Raw genomic sequence first — 27370 nt, 5'->3', positions numbered from 1 at the left:
CCGAAAAGCGCTACATCAGAGAGGTTTTCTAAGCGTTTTTGTTACAGAAGCTGTTCAGTTACAGCTTTACTGTAACAAAATATAAAATCTGCTACATAAAAACGCTCCAAAAAAACACCAGGCATGTTTAGAAAATCTTTCTAAACATGCCTAGAATCGATCTGAAATCTGCTTCAAAAACCTCTGGCATTTTGCGGATCTGCTAGTTGTTTTTGGTGTGCACTGGCCAGGGCAGGATTTACCATAAGGCACACCTGATTACAGAAAGGCGGCTCACTCCCCTCTCTCAGAGCCTCACTCAGGGCCGTCCTTAGGTTTCACAGCACCCTGAGCGAAACCTGATTTTTGTGCCCCCCCCCCTATCCTCTTCCTGCATGCGTGCACACGCACACACACACACACACACACACACACACACACACACACACACACACACACACACACACACACACACACACACACACACACACACACACACACACACACACACACACACACACACACACACACACACACACACACACACACACACACACACACACCCAGGCCCATATGCAATTCACCTTTTCTCCTGAGATATCTCCTAGGACAGTGGTTCCTAACCTTTTTGACGTTGTGACACAAATGCTCAGATATGTGTAATAGAAAAAATACTATTAACCTCCCTGGTGGTAAGCCCGAGCCCCCCCCAGACCCCGTGCGCTGCCTGGCCAATCAGTGCCAGGCAGCGCTGAGGGGTGGATCGGATTCCCCTTTGACGTCACGACGTCGATGACGTCGGTGATGTCATCCCGCCCCGTCGCCATGGCGACGGGGGAAGCCCTCCAAGAGATCCCGTTCTTTGAACGGGATCTCTTGATCTCTGTTCGCTGAAGGCGATCGGAGGTCCTGGGGGGATGCCGCTCAGCAGCGGCTATCATGTAGCGAGACATTGTCTCGCTACATGAAAAAAAAAAAAATTAAAAAAAGGTATTTGCTGCCCCCTGGTGGATTTTAACAAACCACCAGGGAGGTTAATAACCACGAATGGATGGAAAGACTTCACTAGAGCTGCCCCTATCCTGTGGAACTCTCTCCCGCTGCCCATCAGGCTCGCTCCCACCTTCAACACCTTCAAAAAAGCACTCAAAATTCACTTCTTCAAGGAGGCCTACATCAACTCAACACTACCCTAATCCTTTCTGCCAATAACTTCTTGATGCACCCCCTCCTTTTGTGTCACCAGCCCCTCCCTCTAGATTGTAAGCCTTTGGCAGGGCCCTCTTCCCTTGTGTATCATACTTGACTGTGTGCACTTTACCCAGAATTTGGAACTGGTAATTTTTTACCACTACCATTCCAGTTTATGATCTGGCATTGTACTATTATCTGCATTGTGTTGCGTATCTTATCGCTATTACCTGTATTGTTGTATCTATGGTCTGTTACCTGTATTGTTCTGTCAACCCTGTTATCATTGTCTGTAATCCTATTTATTGTACAGCGCTGCGTAATATGTTGGCACTATATAAATCTAATAAATAATAATAATAATAAAAAGAGTGCATTATCCTGAACACACTTAAAAATGAAGGCTACAATATTTCAGGAATAATAATAAAAACAATCAGTTGGACAGTTAGCTCCCCCCCCCCCACATTTAAAATGATAGCACAGCACTGACAATTTGCACCACACGTTATAGCCGCAGTGTGCCCCCCCCCCCCTCCCAAAAAAAAGCCCTCAGACTCATTATGGGTAGGTAGCCAGCCAGGTATAGGTGCCCCCAGAATAGGATCTTATGTGTAGGTGCCCTCAATATAGGTAGCCAGGCATAGGTGCCTCCAATATAGGTAGCCAGGTGTTGGTTCCCTCAGTAAAGGTACCCAGCTATAGGTGCCCCCAGTATAGGAATTAGGTGTAGGTGCCCTCAGTATAGGTAACCAGCTAAAGGCGCCCCCTTGGATGCCGGCGCCCTGAGCGACCGCTCCGGTCACTCAGGTCAAAGGCCGGCTATGGCCTCACTCCTGCATTAAAGAGAGCCTGTAACAAAAAAAAAAGTCCCCTGGGGGGTACTCACCTCAGTAGGGGGAAGCCTCAGGGTCCCAACAAGGCTTCCACCTCCGCTGTAGCTGCAGGCAGTCCAGCACTGGCTCCCCCGAAGTGTCCCGCAATCCTCCCTCAACAAGGCTGATAAGCGATGATTTATTTTCCTTTCCTGGCTCCAGCGGGGGCGCTGTTGCGGCTCTCCGCACGGAGATAGGTGAAGATAGCCGATCTCCGCCGGGTCCGCTCTACTTCACAGGAGACTTGCGTCTGCACAGTAGAGCGGCCCGACAGCAATCGGCTATTTCCGCTATCTCTGAGCGGAGGGCCGATACTGCACCTGCGCTGGAGCTCGGGAGGTAAATATTTACATCCCTGCCGTACTGGGAGGATTTTCGCCGTCGCAGTTGGACCGAGCAGGATGGGGGAAGCCCCAATAGGTGCCGGAGGCTTCCCCCACCCGAGGTGAGTACCCCCCAGGGGAGGTTTTTCTCATTACAGGTTTTCTTTAACTATGAGTCCTGAGCAGAGTGTAAATGAAGGTTACTCACCCAGCTCTCTGTATTCCACTGATGAGATCTCACTTCAGTTGGGGGCATCTCTAGCTACTTAAAGGACTTCCGAGGCCAAATGATAAAAAAAAGTTAACTACATGCATCCTATTTTAAGGCATGGAGGACGTCGTCCGCGCCCTCCGTGCCGTTCCGCCCGGTCCCCGCCACTCAATAGCCCCCCGGGCCAGCTCCCGACCTCACGGCCCGGGTTGGGCTCTTCTGCCTGCACAAGGATTGCCGCATGAGATGGCCGCATGAGATGGCCGCGCAGTCCGCTTAGCCGCGAGTGCGGCTGCGTAGCTCTAGGGCCAACCCCCCGATCCACACTACAGGCTGTTTCCTGTAGCGTGGATGGGGGGTTGGCTACAGAGCATCACCAGCATTGGTTGGGAGGAAGCTGGTGCTGCTCTGCCATTGGCCAATCTCTCCTGCTCCATGGGATTTTTGGCTCGTGCCCCAGGACAACGTAACACAGCCTGCAAATCGCTATTGTCACAGTAATTGTGACAGTAGTGAAGTATTCTGATTGGAAGAATAGCTGTGGAGGGAAAAAAAATAATGTCCTTGGAGAACTCGGTCGAAAAGTTGATTGAATAAGGACCAGAAGGAGGTTTTTCTGTATCAGCTGTAGCTCAAAAACTAAAGAGAGGTGCGAGCAAAATAAATTAAAAAAAAGCAAGATCTTCTTACCTGGTGCTTCCTCCAGCCTCTCGCAGCCTATTTGCCCCTCGCCACAGCTCCGGTGCCCGGGGATCCCCTCCGTTGCAGATACTGAACTCGCCAGGTCGGCATCTTCTGCTCCTGCATAAACACGAGGCCGCATCGCTCGCAATCAGGGCCGGCCTTAGGTTTCACAGCGCCTTGAGCGAAACATGATTTTTGTGCCCCCCCTTTATCCTCTTCGTGTGTGCATACATACACACCAGCCCAATAGCCCATATGCAATTCACCTTTTCTCCTGAGTTACCTCCTAGGACAGTGGTTCCTAACCTTTTTGAAGTCATGACACATCACACCAAATGCTCAGATCTCCATGATACATCACACATGTATAATAGATAAAATACTATTAATATCTACAAAATGGATGGAAAGAGTGTATTATCCTGAATCAGCTTAAAAATGAAGGAATAAAGTCTAGAACCTTTCAGGAATATTATTAAAAACTATCAGTGGGACAGTTAGCTCCCCCCTCCTCCCAATTTGGAATGATAGAACAGCACCGACAATTTTCACCCTGGGCTATAGCCACAGTGCGCTCCCCCCAAAAAATGCCCTAAGACTCAGTATAGGTAGGTAGCCAGGTATATATGCCCCCAGTATAGGCTCTCATGTGTAGGTGCCCTCGATATAGGTTGACAAGCATAGGTGCCCCCAGTATAGGAAATCAGTTGTAAGTCTCCCCCCATAGGTACCCTCAGTATAGGTAGCCAGGAGTAGGTGCCCTCTCTCAGTATAAGCAGCTAGCTATAGGTGCCCCCAGTATAGTAAGTCAGGTGTAGATGCCCTCAGTATACATAGCCAGCTATAGGTGCCCTCTGCATAGGTAACCAGCTATAGGTGCCCCCTTCAAAGCCGGCGCCCTGAGCGACTGCTCCTGTTGCTCAGGTCAAAGGGCGGCTATACTCGCAATCACGCTTACGTGGCCTGGCTCAGGTGCAGTACCTTTTTAAACACCTTTTTAAACAGTACTTCTGTGCCTGTCTAGAATGCTCCAGGCCACATGAGCGTGATCAAGAGTGGCACAGCCATGTGCTGGGACAGGCACAGAAGATGCCGACCTGGCGAGGTCGACATCTGCAATGGAGGGATTTCGGGACACTGGAGCTGCGGCGAGGGACAGATAGGCCTCCAGGGGCTGGAGGAACCCCAAGCTAAGTAGATATTGCTTTGTTTGTTTTTTATTTTATTTTTTATTATTATTATTTTGCTCACACCTGTCCTTTAACCACTTCCGGATTTCGGGTGGTTTGGCTGATCTGTGCTGCGGGGGCTCTTCAGCCCGCAGCACAGATCAGATATCAGGCAGGGCGATCAGACTTCCCCCCTTTTTTCCCCACTAGGGGGATGTCCTGCTAGGGGGGGGGGGTCTGATCGCCACCGCGCTGCTGTGCCTAGAGGGGGGGCTCCTCAAAGCCCCCCTCCGCAGCACTATTCCTCCCTCTGCCTCCTTCCCTCCCTCCCCTCTTCATTATAGTGTTGTCCGGATCATGAACGATTCGGATCTTTGATCCGAATCTATTTTGTGAGTTGAATCATCCGAATCATCAAAATGAGTGATTCGGATCGCGAAGGGGGCGGGCCAGGAGTGACACGCCCCCTTTCAGCGGGCAGCGGTGTCCTGGAAGCAGAGCAGAGATGGATCGCTCTGTTGAAAGGGAGTCAGCCTTGCACAGCCATAGGTAGATGAGAGAGAGGGGACATCGGTGCCACTGCCAGATATGTGTAGAGCACACATACTGGCTGCAATATGCTGCTCATTATAGGCTGTCTGTTACGTAGTTGTGCACAGTGAACACATTGGAAACTTTTGGCACAGCTCAGTAACGTTACAGGCAGCATGCAATTACAGGGCAGGCACTGTAATTGCTGTGCAATATGATCCTCCTGCACTGCTCTAAACAGCTGCACTTCACTTCTGGGAATGCTTTGGGGAATGGGAGTTGGGAGTATACAGATGAACATATAGGTGAAATATATGTAAAGCATATGATTGCAGCATGTGGGTATTGCGTGCAAACAAACATTTCTGCTCTCTGCTCGTCCCTCCTCCCTTCTCTGTCCACTCCCTGCCCTCTGTACATCTTATCCCCTTCTCTGTGTGTCCACCCCCCTCCCCTTCTCCTGTCCTGCTAGTCATTTCACCCCCAAATGCTTCCCTTGTAAAATGATCCGAGATTCGGATCAAAGATCCGGATCTTTTCAATGATCCGATTCGAATCATCCGGATCATTGAAAAGATCCGAACTTCACATCTCTACTTCATTATGGGCTGCGCAGGACGGAAATTCGTCCTGCGCCGCCTCAGATAGGCTTCAGCCTATCAGATGCCGGCGATCCCCGGCCAATCAGAGGCCGGGGATCGCCGATCTCCTTTACAGTGCTGCTGCGTAGCAGCGCCGTATGTATGTAAACAGCGGGGAAGATGTTCCCCGCGTGTTTACATTTACCCTGCGAGCCGCGATCGGAGGCTCGCAGGGTGTTCACGGAGACGTTTCCATGGAAACAGCTTCAGGATTCAGGGGCGTACTTATGCGTACGCAGAATCCTGAAGTGGTTAAAGCAGATTCAAACTAAAAACAGATCAGGCCTTGAAAAATAATTAACACTACAATTTAATATGAAATCCGGATTTGTTTATTTTTTTATATAAACATTCAGATAACTAATTCTAGACTTCCCCCCACCCTCCCCTTCATAGTAACAGAATACATTGCTAGCCTGCGGGGCTAGAGATGCTTCTATACAGCCTCGCCTCTAAACGGTTGCCCGAGGGAATGGTTCCCGATTCCTGCTGGACAACATTCCTCATACGTGTTTAGCCGGCTTCAGCAGCAACCAGAAACTGAATCACTTCTACTAGGATTTCCTGAGGCACCAGCAATCGTGTAGTAATACGACTGCAGGGGCATTGATCCTAAGAGCAAAATATGTGAAATGTACTTGGGAATGTTCAACTGAAGCTAAAAGCTTCTTTTTGCTGTAAATTTGATGTGGCATACACAGTTGGTTAATTTCCAGGCCCCTTTTACACTTGCATTGCAAGTGTGCATTGTGTTACCCTGTTTTACCCCAGGGTGACACAACGGCAATGCAAGTGTTTGGAGCCTAGCACGCTTATTGCGTTACAATGCGCCAGATGTATCCAATCTGCCGCAATCCCGACGCACAGCCTTCAGTGTGTTACCACAAGAACCGTGTTTGATGCACGATGCTTGGGGTAATGGAAGTCTATGGGCGATGCAGGTAGTGTAAACTACCTCTTTGGCTGCTCCGTTGTCCTGTTATCGCCGCCAGTAATCACTGCGCTTCTCTGTGCATGCGTGGCTCAGCTGCCCATTCGCCCCCACTGCGCACCTGCAGCTGGGAGCATTCGGCGCTTGCACACTAGTACTGCGCAGGCACATAATGCTCCCGGAAGCGGGAACATCATGGGGCACGGGCGTGGCTGGGCCATGCATGCACAGGAGTACATGACTAGCCACACCTGGCCAGATTACCGGTGTAGATTACAGGACAATGTAGTGGCCGCCTGGCCGGAGAGGACAGCGAGGGAGCCCAGGCACCTCATAAGGCTGGAGGAAGCCCCAGGAAAATATAAATACACCCATTATTGCCATATCTGGTACACTTTAAAGGAAACCTGAGATGTTAAATATCGGTATATTTAAATTTCCTGGGGCTTCCTCCGGACCCATGAGGTGCGTGGGCTCCCTTGTTGTCCTCTACGGCCGCTCCGTTGTTCTTATCGCCACTGGTAATCTGGCAAGCATTCTAGCGTTGGCACAAGGGCCTGACGGGGGCCCCGCAAGCGCAGAAGCCCGGACTACCGGTAGGGATAAGAAGACAACAGAGGGGCCGGAGAGGATGGCGAAGGAGCCTAGGCATCTTGTGGGGCTCGGCTTTCATTGGCTCCTGATTGTGTGATCAATGTAAGCCAATGGTAGTTGCTTACATTGATGACAGTGCAATAGTGTACAGAGGCGACAATAGAATAAAAATAGTATCAATTTAAAATCAGTAAATTGTGGGTGGTAAGGGTGGACTTACCCACCCAACAAAAAAAACACAAGCACTGATTCAAGTGTAGTAAAAATAACATTAAATTTAATTGGTACTCCCAGTAAAAACAGTTTGCAACGCGTTTCACGGGTCCCAAGCCCACTTCCTCAGGCAAAAAAACAAAGGCGCCACACTCGTCTACACAAGGACACTGTGCTCCTGCCTGCAATATATATATGTTTTTTTTGCCTGAGGAAGTGGGCTTGGGACCCGTGAAACGCGTTGCAAACTGTTTTTACTGGGAGTACCAATTCAATTTAATGTTATTTTTACTACACCTGATTTAGTGCTTGTGTTTTTTTGTTGGGCGGGTAAGTCCACCCTTACCACCCACATTTTATTGATTTTAAATTGATACTATTTTTATTCTATTGGCGTCTCTGTACACTATTGCACAATTTGATCCACCTGGTGGATGGGTGTTTACACCCCTATTTTTTTCCTTCTAACGAGAGTGACTTTTTAACCTGAGCGAGGACAGGTCCAATCTCCTCGACTGCGATTGAAGTGGTTGCCTTATCTTGGCAACCAAGACTTGTGAGTATAACAACTTGTATTGTCCTTCCACCTATGCTAATTATACCACAGTAATACACTATTGGGGGCTCTCGATTATCTTTTTCCTTGTTACATTGATGACAGAGTCAGGAGCCAATGAAATCGGCTCCTGACCGGCTCACAGAACTCTTCTGTCATAGAGACGGCAGGGTGAGTTAGCTGGGGTGGGGAGACAGCAACGAGATGGGCGGGAGCTACAAAGCAGTGAGAACATGCAGGGGAAGTGCCAGGGATGTGAAATCTACACCCTGGCAGGTATTAGAGCATCAAAACAGGAGGTAGATTTCAATTGCAGGTGTCTAGAAGCGGTTAAAGGAATCATCAGGTAAAATTAATAAAAACTATGCTTTACTTACCTGGGGCTTTCTCCAGTCCCTTGCAGCCGACTGTCCCACGATGACTGCTCCGCTCTCCGCCGCCGTCCCGGTCTCCCTGCACAGTGCAGAGGCCGACCTCGAGGTCGTCCTTACTGCGCCTGTGTGAAGCGGCACTGTCAATCAAGCCCACGTTGTCCGCGGCTTACTGCGCAGGCACAGAACTACTGATTTGCCGATGTTGTGACATCTGTTTTCTATTTAAGCTTTCAAAAACCTACGGCTCGGTGTTCAGCATCCAGATGGGCAGGAAGAAGATGGTGGTGCTGAGCGGGTACGAGACAGTGAAGAACGCTCTTGTCAATCGTGCTGAGGAGTTTGGAGAAAGAGCTCATGTTCCAATATTGGAGAAACTGGATAAAGGAAATGGTGAGAAAGGTTTGGTATTAGTTATGGAAAAGAGGTCTGTGGTGAGTCGGTGACACTGTGGAGAAATGGGAACACCTCCCCCATCGCTTGATTATGGCAGTAGGTTTCAGCTCTCCCAGCTGTGAGCTTTTCCTCTGATGTGTTTAAGGCCTTTTTTCCATGAGCAGTTGAACTCGGCTCAGCAAGCAATTACCAGGCAGCAGTAAGCAGTTACCAGGCAGCAGCAAGCAGTTGTGAGCGTTTGAGAGGCATTTCTACCAAGGAAAGTATCTAATTTTATGAGAAAACAAAGTTAATTACCTAAGTAGTAAGGTCTAGGTCAGGGGTGGGCAAACATTTTGACTTGAGGACCACATTGGGTTCTCAATTTTAACTGAAGGGCTGGACCAGAATAGGTAAGTACGCATAAAAGATGGGTATGGCCATGACAGGATGTGGGCAGAGCTAACTGTGATGTAACAGTGTAATGCCGGAGTTTTCTCCCACAACACAGTTAGGCAAAGTGACCCTAATGGTAATTAGACAATGTCCCCCCCCCCCACCCACCCACAAACAGCAAATGGTAGCAGCCAGTACCCATTGGCACCAAACAACACAGGCCCAGGGACAGCAGGCAGACCCCCTCAGTCAGAAAGACAGATAATTCAGCAGGGTTACCCCCAAAATACACATAATGCGGCAGCGTTTCCCCCAAAATACACACCATGTGGCAGCACTTCCCCCAAAATACACATAATTCAGCAAAGTTTCTAACAAAATACATATAATGTGGCAGCGTTTTCCACAAAATACACGTAAAGTCGGCAGTGTTCCTACAAAAATACACACATTTGACATTTTTTTTTACACATAAAAATATGAGGCAGCAACACATTAGGCAGCGCTCCTCTTTAATGTTTTATTTATGTATGCCCCCTCCGTCCATCATGTACCCTTCCCCAAGATGGTGTCCCCTGCTGTCCAAACACTGAAAATAAAATATATCTACTCACCTACCAGATGACTTTCAGCCTCCAGTGTCACTGCCCGGTCTTCATATCTCCCGCTGATAGGCATAGCAGGGCTATGTGAAAATTGCGCCAAAGCCCTGCACTGGAGACACAAATAGACTCCAGTGCTGAGCTCCGGATGCCATTTTCCCATAGACCTGCTCTGCTGGAACTCACAGATTTCTGCAGCATGTAGGTGAGCTGCGGCCAGTGAACTGGCGTGGTGTCTGTTGGACGTGGGTCGTAGTTTGTCCACCCCTGCTGTAGATGGTCCATAGGCTTCCCACATACACCTGGAGCCCCCGACTGCTGTTTGAGACCCTCTTCTTCTAGTGGCCACACTCCCATCCTAGTATGAGCTTCCCCTTACTGGGCATGCATGCATAAGCTGTGCGTAAGCCCAGCAGACAGAAGATGTTTGAGCATGGAGGAAAAAAAGCTGTGCACGAGTGGCTGCACTGTACTGGGCATATGTGGACCTCATTCCCTCTTGCCCAGTACATAAAAGCTCAGACTTGGATGGAGAGAGTCCACAAGAGCATTTTCGACAAACCTATGATGAGGTGTATGCTCAGTGGGACCCCGCACTGGAACAGTGGGCATCGGGATAAGCCAAGCTGAACTATCCGCACTACCGAGGTAAGTATGAATTTTTTATGGTTTGTTCGCTTCATGTACACTTTCAAGTATTCTATAGGCACAATAAATAATTTATGCACCCTGCTTCCCTTTGCTAGGTCTTCTTTTTTCTCATGGAGAAAACTGGAAAACAATGAGAAGATTTACGATCACAACATTACGTGATTTTGGCATGGGGAAGAAAACAATTGAAGACAGAATTCTGGATGAGTGTGATCATCTGGTGCTGCGATTCCAGGCCTTCCAAGGTACGATCCAAGACTGTGATTGACAGTAATATCTATATATGCTATACAAGAGTAGAACAGCTGTTTGAAGTCTCAAGCATTTCCTGGTCCTAAGCACTGTAGTGCTGCACTTAGGACCCATTTGTTTATCTGTGCATTTGTTCGTTTTCTACATCTTGAACTACACCTAACCGTCTTTAATTGGAACCCGCCGCCTGCTGCCACTGATAGATGCTGGAGGGGAGCACTAAGGGGAGAGCCCAAGATAAGAAAGGGGGGAATAGAGGTACTGCCCCCCCTTCCCTGCCAATGTGTGGCCATGCTTTCCTCTTATGCTGCAATCCCTCCTGCCCACAAAAATGGCCATGAGTGGGCCCCAGAGGGGCCTGCAAAATGAGATAAGGGAGTGAGTCACTAAACTATGGTAACTTTTTACCAGTATTTATGCAAGCTCCGTAAGGTGCATTGCCCACATTGCACAGCTTGGGTTACGTGTACAGCTCCAAGCAAATTCACTCTTACCTTTAGACACTGTTTTATTGACCAGAGGAATGGATATTCGAAAAACGTGTTTTTGAATAAATTATTTTTGTATCTTATATCAGATGTTATCTTGGGGTAAGTTTGTCTTGCCTTTTAAACTATTTTTAATAATTTTACACATCCTTTGGGGGCATCTCCCTCCCAGTGTTACACCTCCGAATCTTCATGAGGGTTCTGGATTTAGTTTGGACAGTTGTTTGTTTTTTATATTTTCCCATACACTATCCCTTATTTTGGAGTGTAACCTAACCACACCGAAGCAAGCCAACCCTCTCTTGGTGGTCGGTGACATCACCTTCAAGCGAAAATAGGTGGTTGTTGTTCTGCAACCTGATTTTGTGAGTCCTTTCAGTATTACTTTGCATACTACATCATAAAGTGCTCCTGGTTCATTCTTGTTTATCTCCCCCTGGAAGGACAACAGGTATTCCAGACACCCATCATGCAGGTTTGAGACTCTATTGTTTTGACATACAACACCCATTAACAGAAATTTCCATATTCAGTTGTAGAAATTCTGCATATTTAATCTGCAGACTGTCACATGTAGCCCTACTGATCCGCTGTTTGACTAGAGCTTTTGACATATCAGAGACCCAACTACTGGTTATCATTCCCTGCACTGGGGCCCAAGCCTGTGAGAGCCCCCAAATTCTTACCCTCCCATCCTTCCTTAAAGGGACCCTGAGCAGGATCCAAAAATGTCATAATGAACTTACCCGGGGCTTCCTCCAGTTCCTCGTAGTCCAGTTTATTTATTCAAAAACAGTGCATGCACAGAGCGAGATGGGCGCACAGAGGGGCCGCGCATGCAGTTGCGCATGACTTCACTGCGCTAATGGAGCCGCCAATGGAAGATCAGTGGAAGCACAGAGGATGCAGAGGGACCTCACGGACTACAAGGGGCTGAAAAAAGCCCCAGGTAAGTTAATTCTGGCATTTCTGGGTCCTGCTCAGGGTGCATTTAACCCAACCCTTCTCCCAGAGATGTTTTTGTGGCAGTGCATGGAGGGAATCATGGTGGCCACACTGTTACGTGAGGAGACATGGTGACCTTGGTACTTGGCAGATAGGCCCTGTGGCTGTGGGGACCACTACAGGAGGAGGAGTTGTGAATGCAGCGGCTCCATCAATGTTATTCCAGGGCTCCCATGAGTTGTTTTGCTTCTGCAACATACTCAGGAGGTCGTAGTCTTTTTGGGTAACACCGCCTAGTCTTGGAGGCTCGTTTGCCATTTTATAGTGCTTAAAGAGACTCTGTAACAAAATGTTCAGCCTTATTTCTTCTATCCTATAAGTTCCTATACCTGTTCAAATGTGGTCTGGATTACTGCAGCCTTTTCTAGTTGCACAGTGGCTGTATTATCTCTGTTATCTAATCTTCTTTCCTCTGAAGGCTTTGTGGGGCTCAGGCACTCAGGCAGAAATGTGCTGCTCTGCTTGTGATAGGATATAAGCTATACACACCCTCTCCACGCCCCCTGCAGACTCTGTATGAGTCACAGACTGATCTTCTCTCAGCCTATCACATGCCATGCTTTGTGTTTGTAAACACTGCCTAAAACTGGCAATTACAATCCAGGATTGCAGCAGGGAGTGGCAAAAAAGCACAGAGGGGCCCAGGAGACCATAATGAACAGAACGGTATGCTTTTTATTGTAGGAATTTTAGAGTACAGATTCTCTTTAAGTTACTTTTTATCACTAACGTACTGTATTCCATTTTGCAGGGAAACCTTTCCACAATTCGGGGATTCTGAATGCTGCCATAGGAAACATTATTGTGTCCATAGCATTAGGACATCGCCTGGATTATGAAGACCCCGTGTTTTTAAAACTCTTGAGAATAATAGAAGAAAATGTCAGACTTGCCGGAACGCCAATGATATCAGTAATGTCTTTTCTGCAATTTAAGGACCTTTAAAAAAAACGCATGATATTTAACTTCTGCCGAATGAGGAACTCTTCATACCTTAACTACTTTCTGACCGTGGTGATTGAAATCTACGCCCTGTTTTGGTGGGCTCCTGGCTGGCAGGGTGTAGATTTCAATCATCGTCCGCAGCGCACATTCGCCATTTCCATTGCTCCCTGCCGATCGTGCTGCTGAAACCCGACATTTCTCACCGCAGCTCACAGGCTCTGTCTGTCTCTATGACGGCAGAGCCATGTGATCCGGTCAGGAGCCGATTTCAATGTAAGCTGCTCCCTTTGGCTTACATTGATAGACACGGTCAAGAGTCAATGAAAGTGGCTGCTGACCAGCTCACATGACTCTGCCGTCACGGAGACGGCAGAGTCTATGTCCTGAGGATCCCGGCGTGCGGCGATGATGGTGGTTGCGGCGGGTATGCGCTACCATTCGTCGGCATTCCGTCGTTCTTGTACCAGCGGTCTCTGGTCCTTAAGGGAGCAGAGACCGCTGGTACTTAAGTGGTTAATAATCCTCTGTTCGAACAGTAAGACAGCTCCATTTTCCTCCCTTCCTTACTCTACTCCATCTTCTCTCATCGCCCACCAGTGATGACCGTAAATGGCTAATTAGGATTATGCAACATTTTGCATACATTTTTGCAATTACACCTATACGTAATTACAAATTGTTCATTCAATTGATTTTTGTATAATCATTCGTAATTATGCATGCATTTACGTGTAATTTACACGTACTTTTGTGCCGAATTTTGGCGGTGTATAGCAAAGCCCCCATACAAGCTATTGCTACCAAAATAATTACATACTGTATGTTAAGGAGAATAGTGGATACATCACTAAGGGGCACCTGTAGCTGCCTGTGATGGGCAGGGAACTAAGAGAGAAGTGACAGCCAGCACACGTGTAGTGCAGTTTGGTGGAGGTTTGTGGGTTTGAGGAGGGAAAAGTCTCAGGTGCCAGGACATCTGTGCCTATAGGCTCATATGAGGTACAGTGGTGTGAAAAACTATTTGCCCCCTTCCTGATTTCTTATTCTTTTGCATGTTTGTCACACTTAAATGTTTCTGCTCATCAAAAACCATTAACTATTAGTCAAAGATAACATAATTGAACACAAAATGCAGTTTTAAATGATGTTTTTTATTATTTAGTGAGAAAAAAACCTCAAAACCTACATGGCCCTGTGTGAAAAATAAATTGCCCCCTGAACCTAATAACCGGTTGGGCCACCCTTAGCAGCAAAAACTGCAATCAAGCAGTAGCGATAACTTGCAACGAGTCTTTTACAGCGCTCTGGAGGAATTTTGGCCCACTCACCTTTGCAGAATTGTTGTAATTCAGCTTTATTTGAGGGTTTTCTAGCATGAACTGCCTTTTTAAGGTCATGCCACAACATCTCAATAGGATTCAGGTCAGGACTTTGACTAGGCCTCTCCAAAGTCTTCATTTTGTTTTTCTTCAGCCATTCAGAGGTGAATTTGCTGGTGTGTTTTGGGTCATTGTCCTGCTGCAGCACCCAAGATCGCTTCAGCTTGAGTTGACGAACAGATGGCCGGACATTCTCCTTCAGGATTTTTTGGCAGACAGTAGAATTCATGGTTCCATCTATCACAGCAAGCCTTCTAGGTCCTGAAGCAGCAAAACAAGCCCAGACCATCACACTACCACCACCATATTTTACTGTTGGTATGATGTTCTACTGCTGAAATGCTGTGTTACTTCTACGCAAGATGTAACGGGACACGCACCTTCCAAAAAGTTCAACTTTTGTCTCGTCGGTCCACAAGGTATTTTCCCAAAAGTCTTGGCAATCATTGAGATGTTTTTTTAGCAAAATTGAGACGAGCCTTAATGTCCTTTTTGCTTAAAAGTGGTTTGCGCCTTGGATATCTTCCATGCAGGCCGTTTTTGCCCAGTCTCTTTCTTATGGTGGAGTCGTGAACACTGACCTTAATTGAGACAAGTGAGGCCTGCAGTTCTTTAGATGTTGTCCTGGGGTCTTTTGTGGCCTCTCGGATGAGTTTTCTCTGCGCCCTTGGGGTAATTTTGGTCGGCCGGCCACTCCTGGGAAGGTTCATCACTGTTCCATGTGTTTGCCATTTGTAGATAATGGCTCTCACTGTGGTTCGCTGGAGTCCCAAAGCTTTAGCAATGGCTTTATAACCTTTACCAGACTGATAGATTTCAATTACAGTACTTTTGTTCTCATTTGTTCCTGAATTTTTTTGGTACTTGGCATGATGTCTAGCTTTTGAGGTGCTTTTGGTCTACTTCTCTGTGTCAGATAGCTCCTATTTAAGTGATTTCTTGATTGAAATAGGTGTGGCAGTAATCAGGCCTGGGGATGACTACAGAAATTGAACTCAGGTGTAATAAACCACCTTTAGGTTATTTTTTAACAAGGGGGGGCAATCACTTTTTCACACAGGGCCATGTAGATTTGGAGTTTTTTTTTCTCACTAAATAATAAAAACCACCATTTAAAACTGCACTTTGTGTTCAATTAGGTTATCTTTGACTAATAGTTAACGGTTTTTGATGAGCAGAAACATTTAAGTGTGACAAACATGCAAAAGAATAAGAAATCAGGAAGGGGGCAAATAGTTTTTCACACCACTGTAAATCAGGAACTGGCCTGCACTTTCTACCTATACATCAACTCAGTGCCTTTGCCAAGCTGACTGCATACAAATCTACAGCATGGACTGTAAAGGGGCCTTAACCTCTCTGGCGGTCTATTAAAACCGCCAGGGGGCAGCGCAGCACATTAATTTTTTTTTAATCATGTAGCTAGCCACTGTGCAGCGGCATCCCCCCTCCCCTTCCGATCGCCTCCATCGATCAGAGCAAACAGGAAATCCCGTTCAGAATGGGATTTCCTGTTTGGCTTCCCCCGACAATCGGGATGACGTCATCTATGTCATGGCGCACGGGGGAGTCCCGATCCACCCCTTAGTGCTGCCTGGCGCTGATAGGCCAGGCTCTGCAAGGGGTCTGGGGGCGCGGCACGGCGGGTAGCAGCAAATCGGCACGGAGCGACGGCGATCGTAAAGCACACACAGCTAGCAGAGTGCTAGCTGCGTGTACCAAAAAAATAAATAAAATTATGCAAATCGGCCAACCAGGGCCTTTGAAATCCTCCATAGCGGCATAGCCTGAACTCAGTTTGGGCTTACCGCCAGGGAGGTTAAAGTTGATATTATTCACTAGGTGGTCCCTAAACCGGAAGCGGGAAAAAAGGCCGCTAGTGGACAAAAAGGGCGCCGTTATTCACCCTCATAATAAATAACGTTTAATGGACGCCGAGCAGGAAAAAAGGGCGCAGGACATAAATAACGTTTACAAACGGCACCAGGAGATTTTTAATGATTTATAAGTGTGCTTGTGGTGATTTACGTTTATAAAATGCACCCGTGCCGAATAACGTTTGTAAAAATACTAAACATATTTATCTTATTTAACTAATTAAAACATTATTTAAAGTTTTATCCCTTACTGTTTCGAAAACAATATTATTCACAAAATAAAGCGATCAGTACGTAACGTAAATTGCTAAATATTTTTTGCATCCACAATTAGTAAAACATTATTATCCACATAATAAAGGGGGTCTTAGGTTTAGGCACCACCAGGGGGGTCTTAGGTTTAGGCACCAACAGGGGGGTCTTAGGTTTAGGCACCAACAGGGGGGTCTTAGGTTTAGGCACCAACAGGGGGGTCTTAGGTTTAGGCACCAACAGGGGGGTCTTAGGTTTAGGCACCAACAGGGGGGTCTTAGGTTTAGGCACCACCAGGGGGGTCTTAGGTTTAGGCACCAACAGGGGAGTCTAGGGGTTAGGGATAGGTACAGGGAGGGTTCTGTGTAAGAGTAGGCTTAGGTATAGTTTTAGTAAAATTTTAGTAATAATTACTAATGTTTTACAACACTTATTACGAACGTAGTTATATTTATATCATCATTATAAAGAATATTTTCAGATTTTATTATAAGAACAAACCATAAATGAAGGTTATTCACAATAATATACAATTATAACAATTAAACATATATTATTGTTTTTTTAATAAACGTAATTATAAGTTTAACTTTTGAAACAGGGAAGATTAACGTTTTCACAATTGCCGATTTCATAAACATTATTTAATGATTTATAAATTTGTTAAACATTATTTGTAAACGAAATATAGCACACTATTTTTATAAACGCTATTAAAAATTAATTGTTAATTAGCGTTTACACCCCGCGCCCTTTTTGTCCAGGCGCCCTTTTTGTACGTACGCCCCTAAACCTCTGTAGTCATTCCATAGTGTTCTAAAATATTAATACAACTAAACCTTTAATGTGAGCTCCAAACTATGTTACCAGCTTAACCCCCTCCCCCCCGATCTATGTTTTCAACCGTATATTCAGTGGCGTAGCTAAGGAGCTATGGGCCCCGGTGCGAGTTTAACATTGTGTCCCCCCAAGCACTCTATACATAATTGATAAGGTGGACCAAAACCTGCCAAGGACAAGCACAGTGTCAGGGCCCATTCACACTAGAAAATAGCAAAACGTTTTGCACAGGCGATTTTACAGAGATTATTGAGGTAAAATCACTGCACACTTCCGCAATTCCCGACGATCGCGATCAGCGCTTGTTTAAGCACTGTAACACGATCGCTCGAGAATCATGGCAAAATTCTGCAGGTTACAGGTTTTGCGATTGCCGTTAATCACAAAATGCCCTCCATCGGTGGCAAATGCGGCAGTGCGATCAATGCCACTAGGTTTTAATTGTGCTAGCGGTTTAAGAACAGGACCTGTGAGGTGCAAGAAGGGTAGTGAGAACGGAATCTGTGAGGTGCAAGCAGGGATGGGAAACAGTTTGGTGATGATTTATACTATTTAAAGCATCTATAAAGGTGATAATTACCAGCACAGGACCAATAGAGAGCTAATACTGAAGTTGAGGGAGGGCCCCTCTGACCCAAGGTCCCCGGTGCGGTCGCAACCTCTGCACCCCTTATTACTACTCCAATGCGTATATTTGGGGGTTAGGCATAGGGTTAGCATTAAAGGAATTATCAGGCCAAAAAAAAAAAAGAGTTTCACTTACTTGGGGCTTCTACCAGCCCCATGCAGCCATCCTGTGCCCTCGTAGTCACTCACTGCTGCTCCAGTCCTCCGCCGCCAGCTAGTTTTGTTTTTGCCGACCTCTGGGTCGGGAGGGGCACATTGCGTACATTTTTACGCATACCCGCTGGTGCAGGAACATTAACACATACATTTTTACACGTTGGTGGTTCAATGTGTAAACATTTACGCATTAAACCATTTACGCATTAAATTTGATGTGTTAATGTTCCGGCACCCGTAGGAATGCGTAAAAATTTATGCAATGCGGCCCCCCGACCCCGAGGTCGGCAAAAACAAAACTAGCTGGCGGCGGGGGATTGGAGCAGCAGTGAGTGATTACGAGGGCACGGGATGGCTGCATGGGGCTGGTAGAAGCATTAAGGCTTAATAAAGGGGTAGAAGAGAAGCTAGCAGTATAAAAGGTGGCCGCTATGGATCCAATTTCTAGCAAAAAATCTTTTAAGCGATAAGATATTCTGATCGGAAGTGACATATTGTAGTACATTGTTCACTATTTTATCAATGAACCAATCTTTGCTTCCTATCTAGACTATCACAACTGACAAGAGAATCCAGATTTTGGTTCAAACAAAATCCAACTGGACCACTGTTTTCATAATTGTAATCGATTGTGCCCATGAACGGAGAGTATTTACAACAAAGCCGATCACATCCGATCAGAATTATCTGATCGCTCAAATGATTTTTCGCTTGAAATTAAACCATTATGGGCCACCTTTTAGTCTGGTACTATTTGGCTGGCACACCATTCAAGTTACTCCTCTACCACATTTGCCTTTATCTAAAAGATGGTGTAAAGAGTTATGAAATCCAAGATAACAGCAGCCATCGTAGGTGTTTGCTAAGTTTCATAATGTTTGTCAGTCACTATATTGGCTCTTTTGTTGCTTTTTATGATATAGGTTGCCTAATGTTTTGGCATTTAAACTAAACAAGGACCTGCATTGATTACCAAGAGGCCCTGGTCAATCAGTAGCTCATCTGTGAACAAGGCAGCCAGTCAGCAGGGCCGGGATGAGGCATAGGCTGGAGAGGCTCCAGCCTCAGGGCGCAGTGTAGGAGGGTCGCGCAAAATTCATTCAGCTGTCATTCCTAATTGTGTATGAAGCAGAAAGAAATAAGAAGAGGGGAGACATGGCAGTGACTGCAAGCCAGATAACTAGAGATTAGGGTGTTGGGGGCCCTGGGGCACCTCTTAGTCTAATAGCAATCAGTGTGTGTGACGGCTGGGGTGGGAGGGATGGAGGGGCGCACTTTGGTGTCTCAGCCTTGGGTGCTGGAGGTCCTTGTCCCGTCTCTGCCAGTCAGAGATGCTTTTTTTCCACTGAAAGCCCATCACTTGGGTTTTATAAAGCATATAAAACAATGAAAGCGCTATCATGGTGGCTCCAGTGCTAAACCTTTGTTAAACATCTCCAAGCCCCCTGGTTTCTGTCACTATTGTCTTCAGTTGTGTTCATGGTCAGACCTTTCAAACACTGAAAATGTGGACATTATTGGCCAAATGATAACCAACAGAAGCCTACTCACTTATTCAGGCAATACTAATCGTAGCAAATATTGTTCAGTTTTGTTCCCGGGATTCTGAAAAGCATGTTTTCATAACTTCGTTCTTTGTTTTCCAGGTGTACAATATGTATCCTGGTCTGATTGGGCTGCTGCCTGGAAGTCATAAAACAATGCTAAAAAACCTGGCAGAGTTGAATGCATTCCTTACAGAGACCTTTGTCGATTATCTGAAGGACCTGGATGTGGATCATAAGAGGAGTTATATTGATGCATTTTTCGCTAAGCAAAAGGAGGTGAGAATGCACAACATTATGTTCTACCCTCTTAAAGCGGACCCAAACCAAACACTTTTTTGATTCAAAATATTTAGTTGCACCACTCTGACACATACAAAGATAAATAAACACTCCTTCAAGCCTATCAGCATTTCAGTGCATACCTTTCACCCTTCTCTTTGCATAACTAGGGCTATACAGGTGGCAGCCATTAGCAATTCCTCCTTTGCTGGACAGCACCCACTCCACCAGTTTGCCGGATTCTGTCCCGGCAATATGAAAGGAAGGGAGGGGTTCCTCCAATAAATGTAAAATATTTTATATTTGTCATCGTGCAGCTGAAAAAGGCTGCTATTTATTATTATAATTTAGAAAATAGATTTTATTTCTGAAATCTTGTATTTTTAATTTGGGTACACTTTAAGTGGTGATAATTGACGTTGAAGAGTGAAATTTATCAAGCTAAAATAAAAAGAAGAAACCCATTCACAGGAGAACCAAGAGCCAGAGATCAGGAGAATTTGAAGTAGACCTGAATTCAGAACTCCTCTCTGCTCTAAAATGGTACACAACAGAATAATAACCTTTAAAGTGGATCCGAGATAAACTTTTCCTCATTGCATAATTGTGTTCCTTTCATATAGTTTATAGGGCATTCCTCAAGCCAAATACTTTTTCATTTTGTTTTAATACTCTGATACCCAATAAACTAAACAAGCCTCACCCACAGCTCCTCCAGTGCCTAGGCACGCTGAGACCCATGTAGCAGGGGCTTATGGGAGCTCAGTCTGGGCAGGAGGAGGAGGAGGTTACTAGCCATTGATTTCAGAGGCAGAGGGGAGGAGGGAGGAGGAGAGGGGACTGAATTTACACACAGGCAAGCTGATAGCATTCTCCAGCCCTCAGCCTGTGACAATGTGACAAACAGAACATGGCTGCCCTCGTATCACAGTAATAAATAATCATAAACTTTTGAAGCTGTTTGCAGCTAGATATGCTGTGTAAATTATCTAAACTTATACTAGATAAACTTAAACTAGATAATATATATATAAAAAAGTCAAATGCCTGTATGCTCATTTAAGGCACGGAGGACGCCGTCCGCGCCCTCCGTGCCATTCCGCCGGGTCCTCTGCGCTCAACAGCCCCCCGGCCGGGTCCCGACCGCTCGGCCCGGGTCGGGCTCTCTTGGCTGCACAAAGATGACCGCATGAGCCAGCCGTGGCTGCGCAGTCCGCTTAGCCGCGAGTGCGGCTGCGCAGCTCTAGGGCCAACCCCCCGATCCACGCAACTTGTAGCGTGGATCGGGGGGGTTGGCCCTAGAGCTGCGCACTCGTGGCTAAGCGGACTGCGCAGCCGCGGCCAGCTCATGCGGCCATCTTTGTGCAGCCAAGAGAGCCCGACCCGGGCCGAGCAGTCGGGTCGGGGGGGGGGGGGGGCGGAACGGCACGGAGGGCGCGGACGGCGTCCTCCGTGCCTTAAATGAGCATACAGGTATTTGACTTTTTTAAAGATTTTATTTCACCTCGTAAGTCCTTTAAGCAAACATGTATTTGTTACAGCTAATACAAATGCTAAAATACATTTGCAGAGTTTCTACTTCCTGATTCGTGGCAGCAGACATATTGTTTACGGCCTGTGCTTTCAAATCGGCTTATATGCGATAGGCAGTCATGTGACCCAGAGAGGATCAAATTACAACTTGTGATTAGACACAAATGAGGGGGAATTAAACAGGCTAAACTCTCTAAATATATTCAGGGTGCATTTCTCTACGTTTTCCTTCTGTCCTGAGCAAGAGGTCAGGTTCACTTTAAAACAGCTGGATACTCGCACTTTCACACTATCGTAGCACGTCACAATACTCTCCCCCGCCACTCCCACGTTGCAGTGGCCATTACTCTCTGAGACTGGCCACACTCCCCACAGTGCAACAAGATGCAATGGAAGTGCTTATGATGCTGACGCCGATCGCATGCAAAAGTCCGCGTTATCGCGCGCAAATGTCTGCGATCGCGCAATCGCGGCACTTTGCGTGCGCAAAAGTCCGCAAGCGGCACTTCACATGCTGACTGTTTAGCACACCTGTGCTAAACAGTTAGCACTGCTTTGTGAGTCAAGCCCAATGTATTTATTCTGAAAAAAGCTAAATCAATCGCTGCACAAAGTGTTTTTCCTATACCTTCCATTCAGGGCAAATCACCCTGAAAATGGTCCATGCAGCGCTTTAGTCAGAGGCAAGCAAACAGAACGCCCCAATGAGAACTATCTCATTGGAAAGCATAGTGTAAGCGCTTTTAGGGCAATTTGTACAAATCACCTGCACTTAAAAGATCCAAAAAACGTCTCTAGTGTGAAACAGCCCTAAAAGGGAATCTGAAGTGAAAATAAACTTATGATATAATGAATTGTATGTGTAGTGTACAGCTAAGAAATTAAACATTAGCAGCACAGATATTGTTTCCAGTACGGGAAGATTTGAGAAGCTTCAGTTGTTATCTATGCAAAAGAGCTCATCTGAGCTCCAAGACCAAAAAAGTTGTAGACTGCTCTGTCTTTTGAAGCTCTTATCTAAAATGTCTCCCATTGTTTCTTGCTTGTTTATGGTTTTCCTGCAGAGGAAAGTTCAAAAGGTAATTAACTCTGCTCTGTGAAAGAGTGCAATGGGTAAACTGCATATATTAGAGCAGCGTTTTTCAACCAGTGTGCCGCGGCACACTAGTGTGCCGCGGCATGTTGCCTGGTGTGCCGTCCTCTTCCCCCCCCCGCACGTCCCCGCGGCCGCCGCTGCTATTACCTTAGCAGCGGCTGCTCTCCCCTCTCCAGCGCATGTGTTTATTGAGGCAAGCAGCGTATCTCCCGGCTGCTCTGTGATGCGCAGGAATCAGGGCTCGGTTACCATAGTAACGGCGATACATATCGCCGCTACAGGAAGCCGCTGCCCTGCTTCCTGTCGCATCACAGAGCAGCCGGGAGATACGCTGCTTGCCTTAAATAAACACATGCGCTGGAGAGGGGAGAACAGCAGCTGTTAAGGTAATAACAGCGGTGGGGACGGGCGGGGGGCACCACCTACCCATACTGGGGCACTATTCTGGGGCACTATACTAGCTATACTGGGGCATTATACTGGCTATACTGGGGCACTATTCTGGCTATACTGGGGCACTATTCTGGCTATACTGGGGCACTATTCTGGCTATACTGGGGGCACTATACTGGCTATACTGGGGGCACTATTCTGGCTATACTGGGGCACTATTCTGGCTATACTGGGGCACTATTCTGGCTATATTGGGGCACTATTCTGGCTATACTGGGGCACTATTCTGGCTATACTGGGGCACTATACTAGCTATACTGGGGCACTATTCTGGCTATACTGGGGCACTATACTGGGGGCACTATACTGGCTATACTGGGGGCACTATTCTGGCTATGCTGGGGCACTATTCTGGCTATACTGAGGCAACTAAACTCCCTCCTACACTGGGGCAACTATGCTAGCTATGCAGCCGCACCCCAGCCCCCCCCCCCCCCAATAGCCTGCTACGCACGGCACTGTCCACTAGGTCGTGCAAACACCCGCCCCCCCAACCCCCCCCCGCCGTATATATATATATATATATATATATATATGTGTATATGTATATATATATATATATATATGTGTATATGTATATATATATATATATATATATATATATATATATATATATATATATATATATATATATATATATATATATATATATATATATATATATATATATATATATATATACAGTGGCTTGCAAAAGTATTCGGCCCCCATGAAGTTTTCCACATTTTGTCACATTACTGCCACAAACATGCATCAATTTTATTGGAATTCCATGTGAAAGACCAATACAAAGTGGTGTACATGTGAGAAGTGGAACGAAAATCATACATGATTCCAAACATTTTTTACAAATAAATAACTGCAAAGTGGGGTGTGCGTAATTATTCAGCCCCCTGAGTCAATACTTTGTAGAACCACCTTTTGCTGCAATTACAGCTGCCAGTCTTTTAGAGTATGTCTCTACCAGCTTTGCACATCTAGAGACTGAAATCCTTGCCCATTCTTCTTTGCAAAACAGCTCCAGCTCAGTCAGATTAGATGGACAGCGTTTGTGAACAGCAGTTTTCAGATCTTGCCACAGATTCTCGATTGGATTTAGATCTGGACTTTGACTGGGCCATTCTAACACATAGATATGTTTTGTTTTAAACCATTCCATTGTTGCCCTGGCTTTATGTTTAGGGTCATTGTCCTGCTGGAAGGTAAACCTCCGCCCCATTCTCAAGTCTTTTGCAGTCTCCAAGAGGTTTTCTTCCAAGTTTGCCCTGTATTTGGCTTCATCCATCTTACCATCAACTCTGACCAGCTTCCCTGTCCCTGCTGAAGAGAAGCACCCCCCGAGCATGATGCTGCCACCACCATATTTGACACTGGGGATGGTGTGTTCAGAGTGATGTGCAGTGTTTGTTTTCCGCCACACATAGCGTTTTGCATTTTGGCCAAAAAGTTCCATTTTGGTCTCATCTGACCAGAGCACCTTCTTCCACATGGTTGCTGTGTCCCCCACATGGCTTGTGGCAAACTGCAAACGGGACTTCTTATGCTTTCTGTTAACAATGCCTTTCTTCTTGCCACTCTTCCATAAAGGCCAACTTTGTACAGTGAAGTGGGGCCGAACCACTGATTTTAGGTTCGCGAACCGGGTTCGCGAACTTCCGCGTAATGTTTGGTTCGTTCAAAAGTTCGCGAACCGCAATAGAGTTCAATGGGGATGCGAACTTTGAAAAAAAAAAAATTATGCTGGTCACAAAAGTGATGGAAAAGATGTTTCAAGGGGTCTAACACCTGGACCCCCAGGTGGAGGAGTGGGATACACGCCAAAAGTCCCCGGGAAAAATTTGGAATTGACGCAAAGCAGCGTTTTAAGGGCAGAAATCACATTGAATGCTAAATGACAGGCCTAAGGTGCTTTAAAACATCTTGCATGTGTATACATCAATCAGGTAGTGTAATTAAGGTACTGCTTCACACTGACACACCAAACTCACTGTGTAACGCACCGCAAACAGCTGTTTGTGTAGTGACGGCCGTGCTGGACTGGTGCGCACCATGGCGAGAGTGCAAGTTTTGGTGGCTTTATAGCCCATATGGTCGCCTGGCTGATGAACAGAACAGGTATGCAGTGGCAGGTTCACTGAACAGAACAGGTATGCAGTGGTGGGTTCACAGAACAGGTATGCAGTGGCAGGTTCACTGAACAGGTATACAGTGGCGGGTTCACTGAACACAACAGGTATGCAGTGGCGGGTTCACTGAACAGGAATACAGTGGCGGGTTCACTGAACAGAACAGGTATGCAGTGGCGGGTTCACTGAACAGAACAGGTATGCAGTGGCGGGTTCACTGAACAGTACAGGTATGCAGTGGTGGGTTCACTGAACAGGTATGCAGTGGTGGGTTCACTGAACAGGTATGCAGTGGTGGGTTCACAGTACAGGTATGCAGTGTCAGGTTCACTGAACAGGTATGCAGTGGTGGGTTCACAGTACAGGTATGCAGTGGTGGGTTCACAGAACAGGTATGCAGTGGCAGGTTCACTGAACAGGTATGCAGTGGTGGGTTCACAGTACAGGTATGCAGTGGTGGGTTCACAGAACAGGTATGCAGTGGCAGGTTCACTGAACAGGTATGCAGGTATCCAGTGGGCTCACTGAACAGAACAGGTATGGTGGCCTCACTGAACAGAACAGGTATGCAGCCAGGAACAAGCTAAGCCTAACTAATCTTTCCCTATGAGAGACAGTCTGCAGCAGCTCGCCCTACTCTCACTAACGCAGGCATACGAGTGGGCCGCCGCTGCCTGCCTTTTATTACGGGGGGGAGTGGCTCCAGGGGCTAGTGTAGCCTAATTGGCTACACTGGGCCTGCTGACTGTGATGTAGAGGGTCAAAGTTGACCCTCATGGTGCATTATGGGGCGAACCGAACTTCCGCAAAAGTTCGCCTGCGGGACGCGAACGCGAACCACTGAAGTTCGCATGGAACCATTCGCAGGCGAACCGTTCGGCCCAACTCTACAGTGCATGACTAATAGTTGTCCTATGGACAGAGTCTCCCACCTGAGCTGTAGATCTCTGCAGCACGTTCAGAGTCACCATGGGCCTCTTGACTGCATTTCTGATCAGCGCTCTCCTTGTTCGGCCTGTGAGTTTAGGTGGATGGCCTTGTCTTGGTAGGTTTACAGTTGTGCCATACTCCTACCATTTCTGAATGATCGCTTGAACAGTGCTCCGTGGGATGTTCAAGGCTTTGGAAATCTTTTTGTAGTCTAAGCCTGCCTTGAATTTCTCAATAACTTGATCCCTGACCTGTCTTGTGTGTTCTTTGGACTACACTGTGTTTTTGCTCCCAATATTCTCTTAGACAACCTCTGAGGCCCTCACGGAGCAGCTGTTTTTGTACTGACATTAGATTACACACAGGTGCACTCTATTTAGTCATTAGCACTCATCAGGCAATGTCTATAGGCAACTGACTGCACTCAGATCAAAGGGGGCCGAATAATTAAGCACACACCACTTTGCAGTCATTTCTTTGTAAAAAATGTTTGGAATCATGTATGATTTTCGTTCCACTTCTCACGTGAAACTGAAACTATGAGACTACTGTACAGCACAGGTACATAGGATAGGGGTTAGCAGAATTACTGTTCGGTATAAGGAGCTCATAAACTGTACATTTTTTCTTTCAGATTGAATTTTTGGATGCAATTTGAATGATCAAAACTAATCAGAAACAATTAAAGAAGGTTTGACATTTTGATTTGATCATAAAATCCAATCCAACTTTCGGATCCATATTTTTTTCCTTTTCCAATCGACCAAAGAATCATTTCACATTTATTTGCGCCCAGGGCCGGATTTAGGACAAGGCTGCCTAGGCCATGGTCTAGGGCACCACAGAAAGAAGGGCACCAAAGCAGCAGGCTAAACTGGTGCAGCATTTGCAAGCTTGCAAATGCTGCAATGTGGGGAGATCAGGCGAGCACCTGACAGCGGTACTCTGCTGCTAGCCGCCTGTGTAGCAGCTATCAGGCTCTCTGTGCATGTTTGCATTGTGGCCGGCGGCTATGGACTTGGGCAGCATTGGAGACGGAAAGGAAACGGAAGCTTCTGCACTGGAGACGAGTGGAGAAATGAGTGACACTGATGGCTGCTGCGGTGTGAAGGTGAGCTGGCTACCTATAGTGAAGGGGGAAGGGAAAAGGAGGGAAAGGGGGGAGCGGTCATCTGGCTACTTATAATGGGGGGGTCATTGTCACAGGAGCCCTAGTGGTCAGACCGCAAATTGCCTTCCAATCGGTTTCAGCACACAGACCATGAAAGCTGTGGGCGTGATCTTTGCGCAGA

The 27370-nt window shown here is 46.6% G+C and overlaps 1 protein-coding gene across 1 annotated transcript in view; it reads left to right on the top strand.

The window, feature by feature from the left end:
* The window catches only part of LOC137571198 (cytochrome P450 2K4-like), a 44642-nt gene that overhangs the window by 2847 nt on the left and 14425 nt on the right, over positions 1-27370 (top strand). The window contains exons 2-5 of the mRNA XM_068280023.1: positions 8500-8662; positions 10389-10538; positions 12790-12950; positions 19761-19937. Of these exons, the coding sequence (XP_068136124.1) occupies positions 8500-8662; positions 10389-10538; positions 12790-12950; positions 19761-19937 (651 nt within the window). The remainder of the gene's footprint in view (positions 1-8499; positions 8663-10388; positions 10539-12789; positions 12951-19760; positions 19938-27370) is intronic.

This window comes from Hyperolius riggenbachi, chromosome 4, assembly GCF_040937935.1.
Source record: "Hyperolius riggenbachi isolate aHypRig1 chromosome 4, aHypRig1.pri, whole genome shotgun sequence".
NCBI classification, from domain to species: Eukaryota; Metazoa; Chordata; class Amphibia; order Anura; family Hyperoliidae; genus Hyperolius; species Hyperolius riggenbachi.
This window is presented reverse-complemented; position numbering and strand designations above follow the sequence as displayed.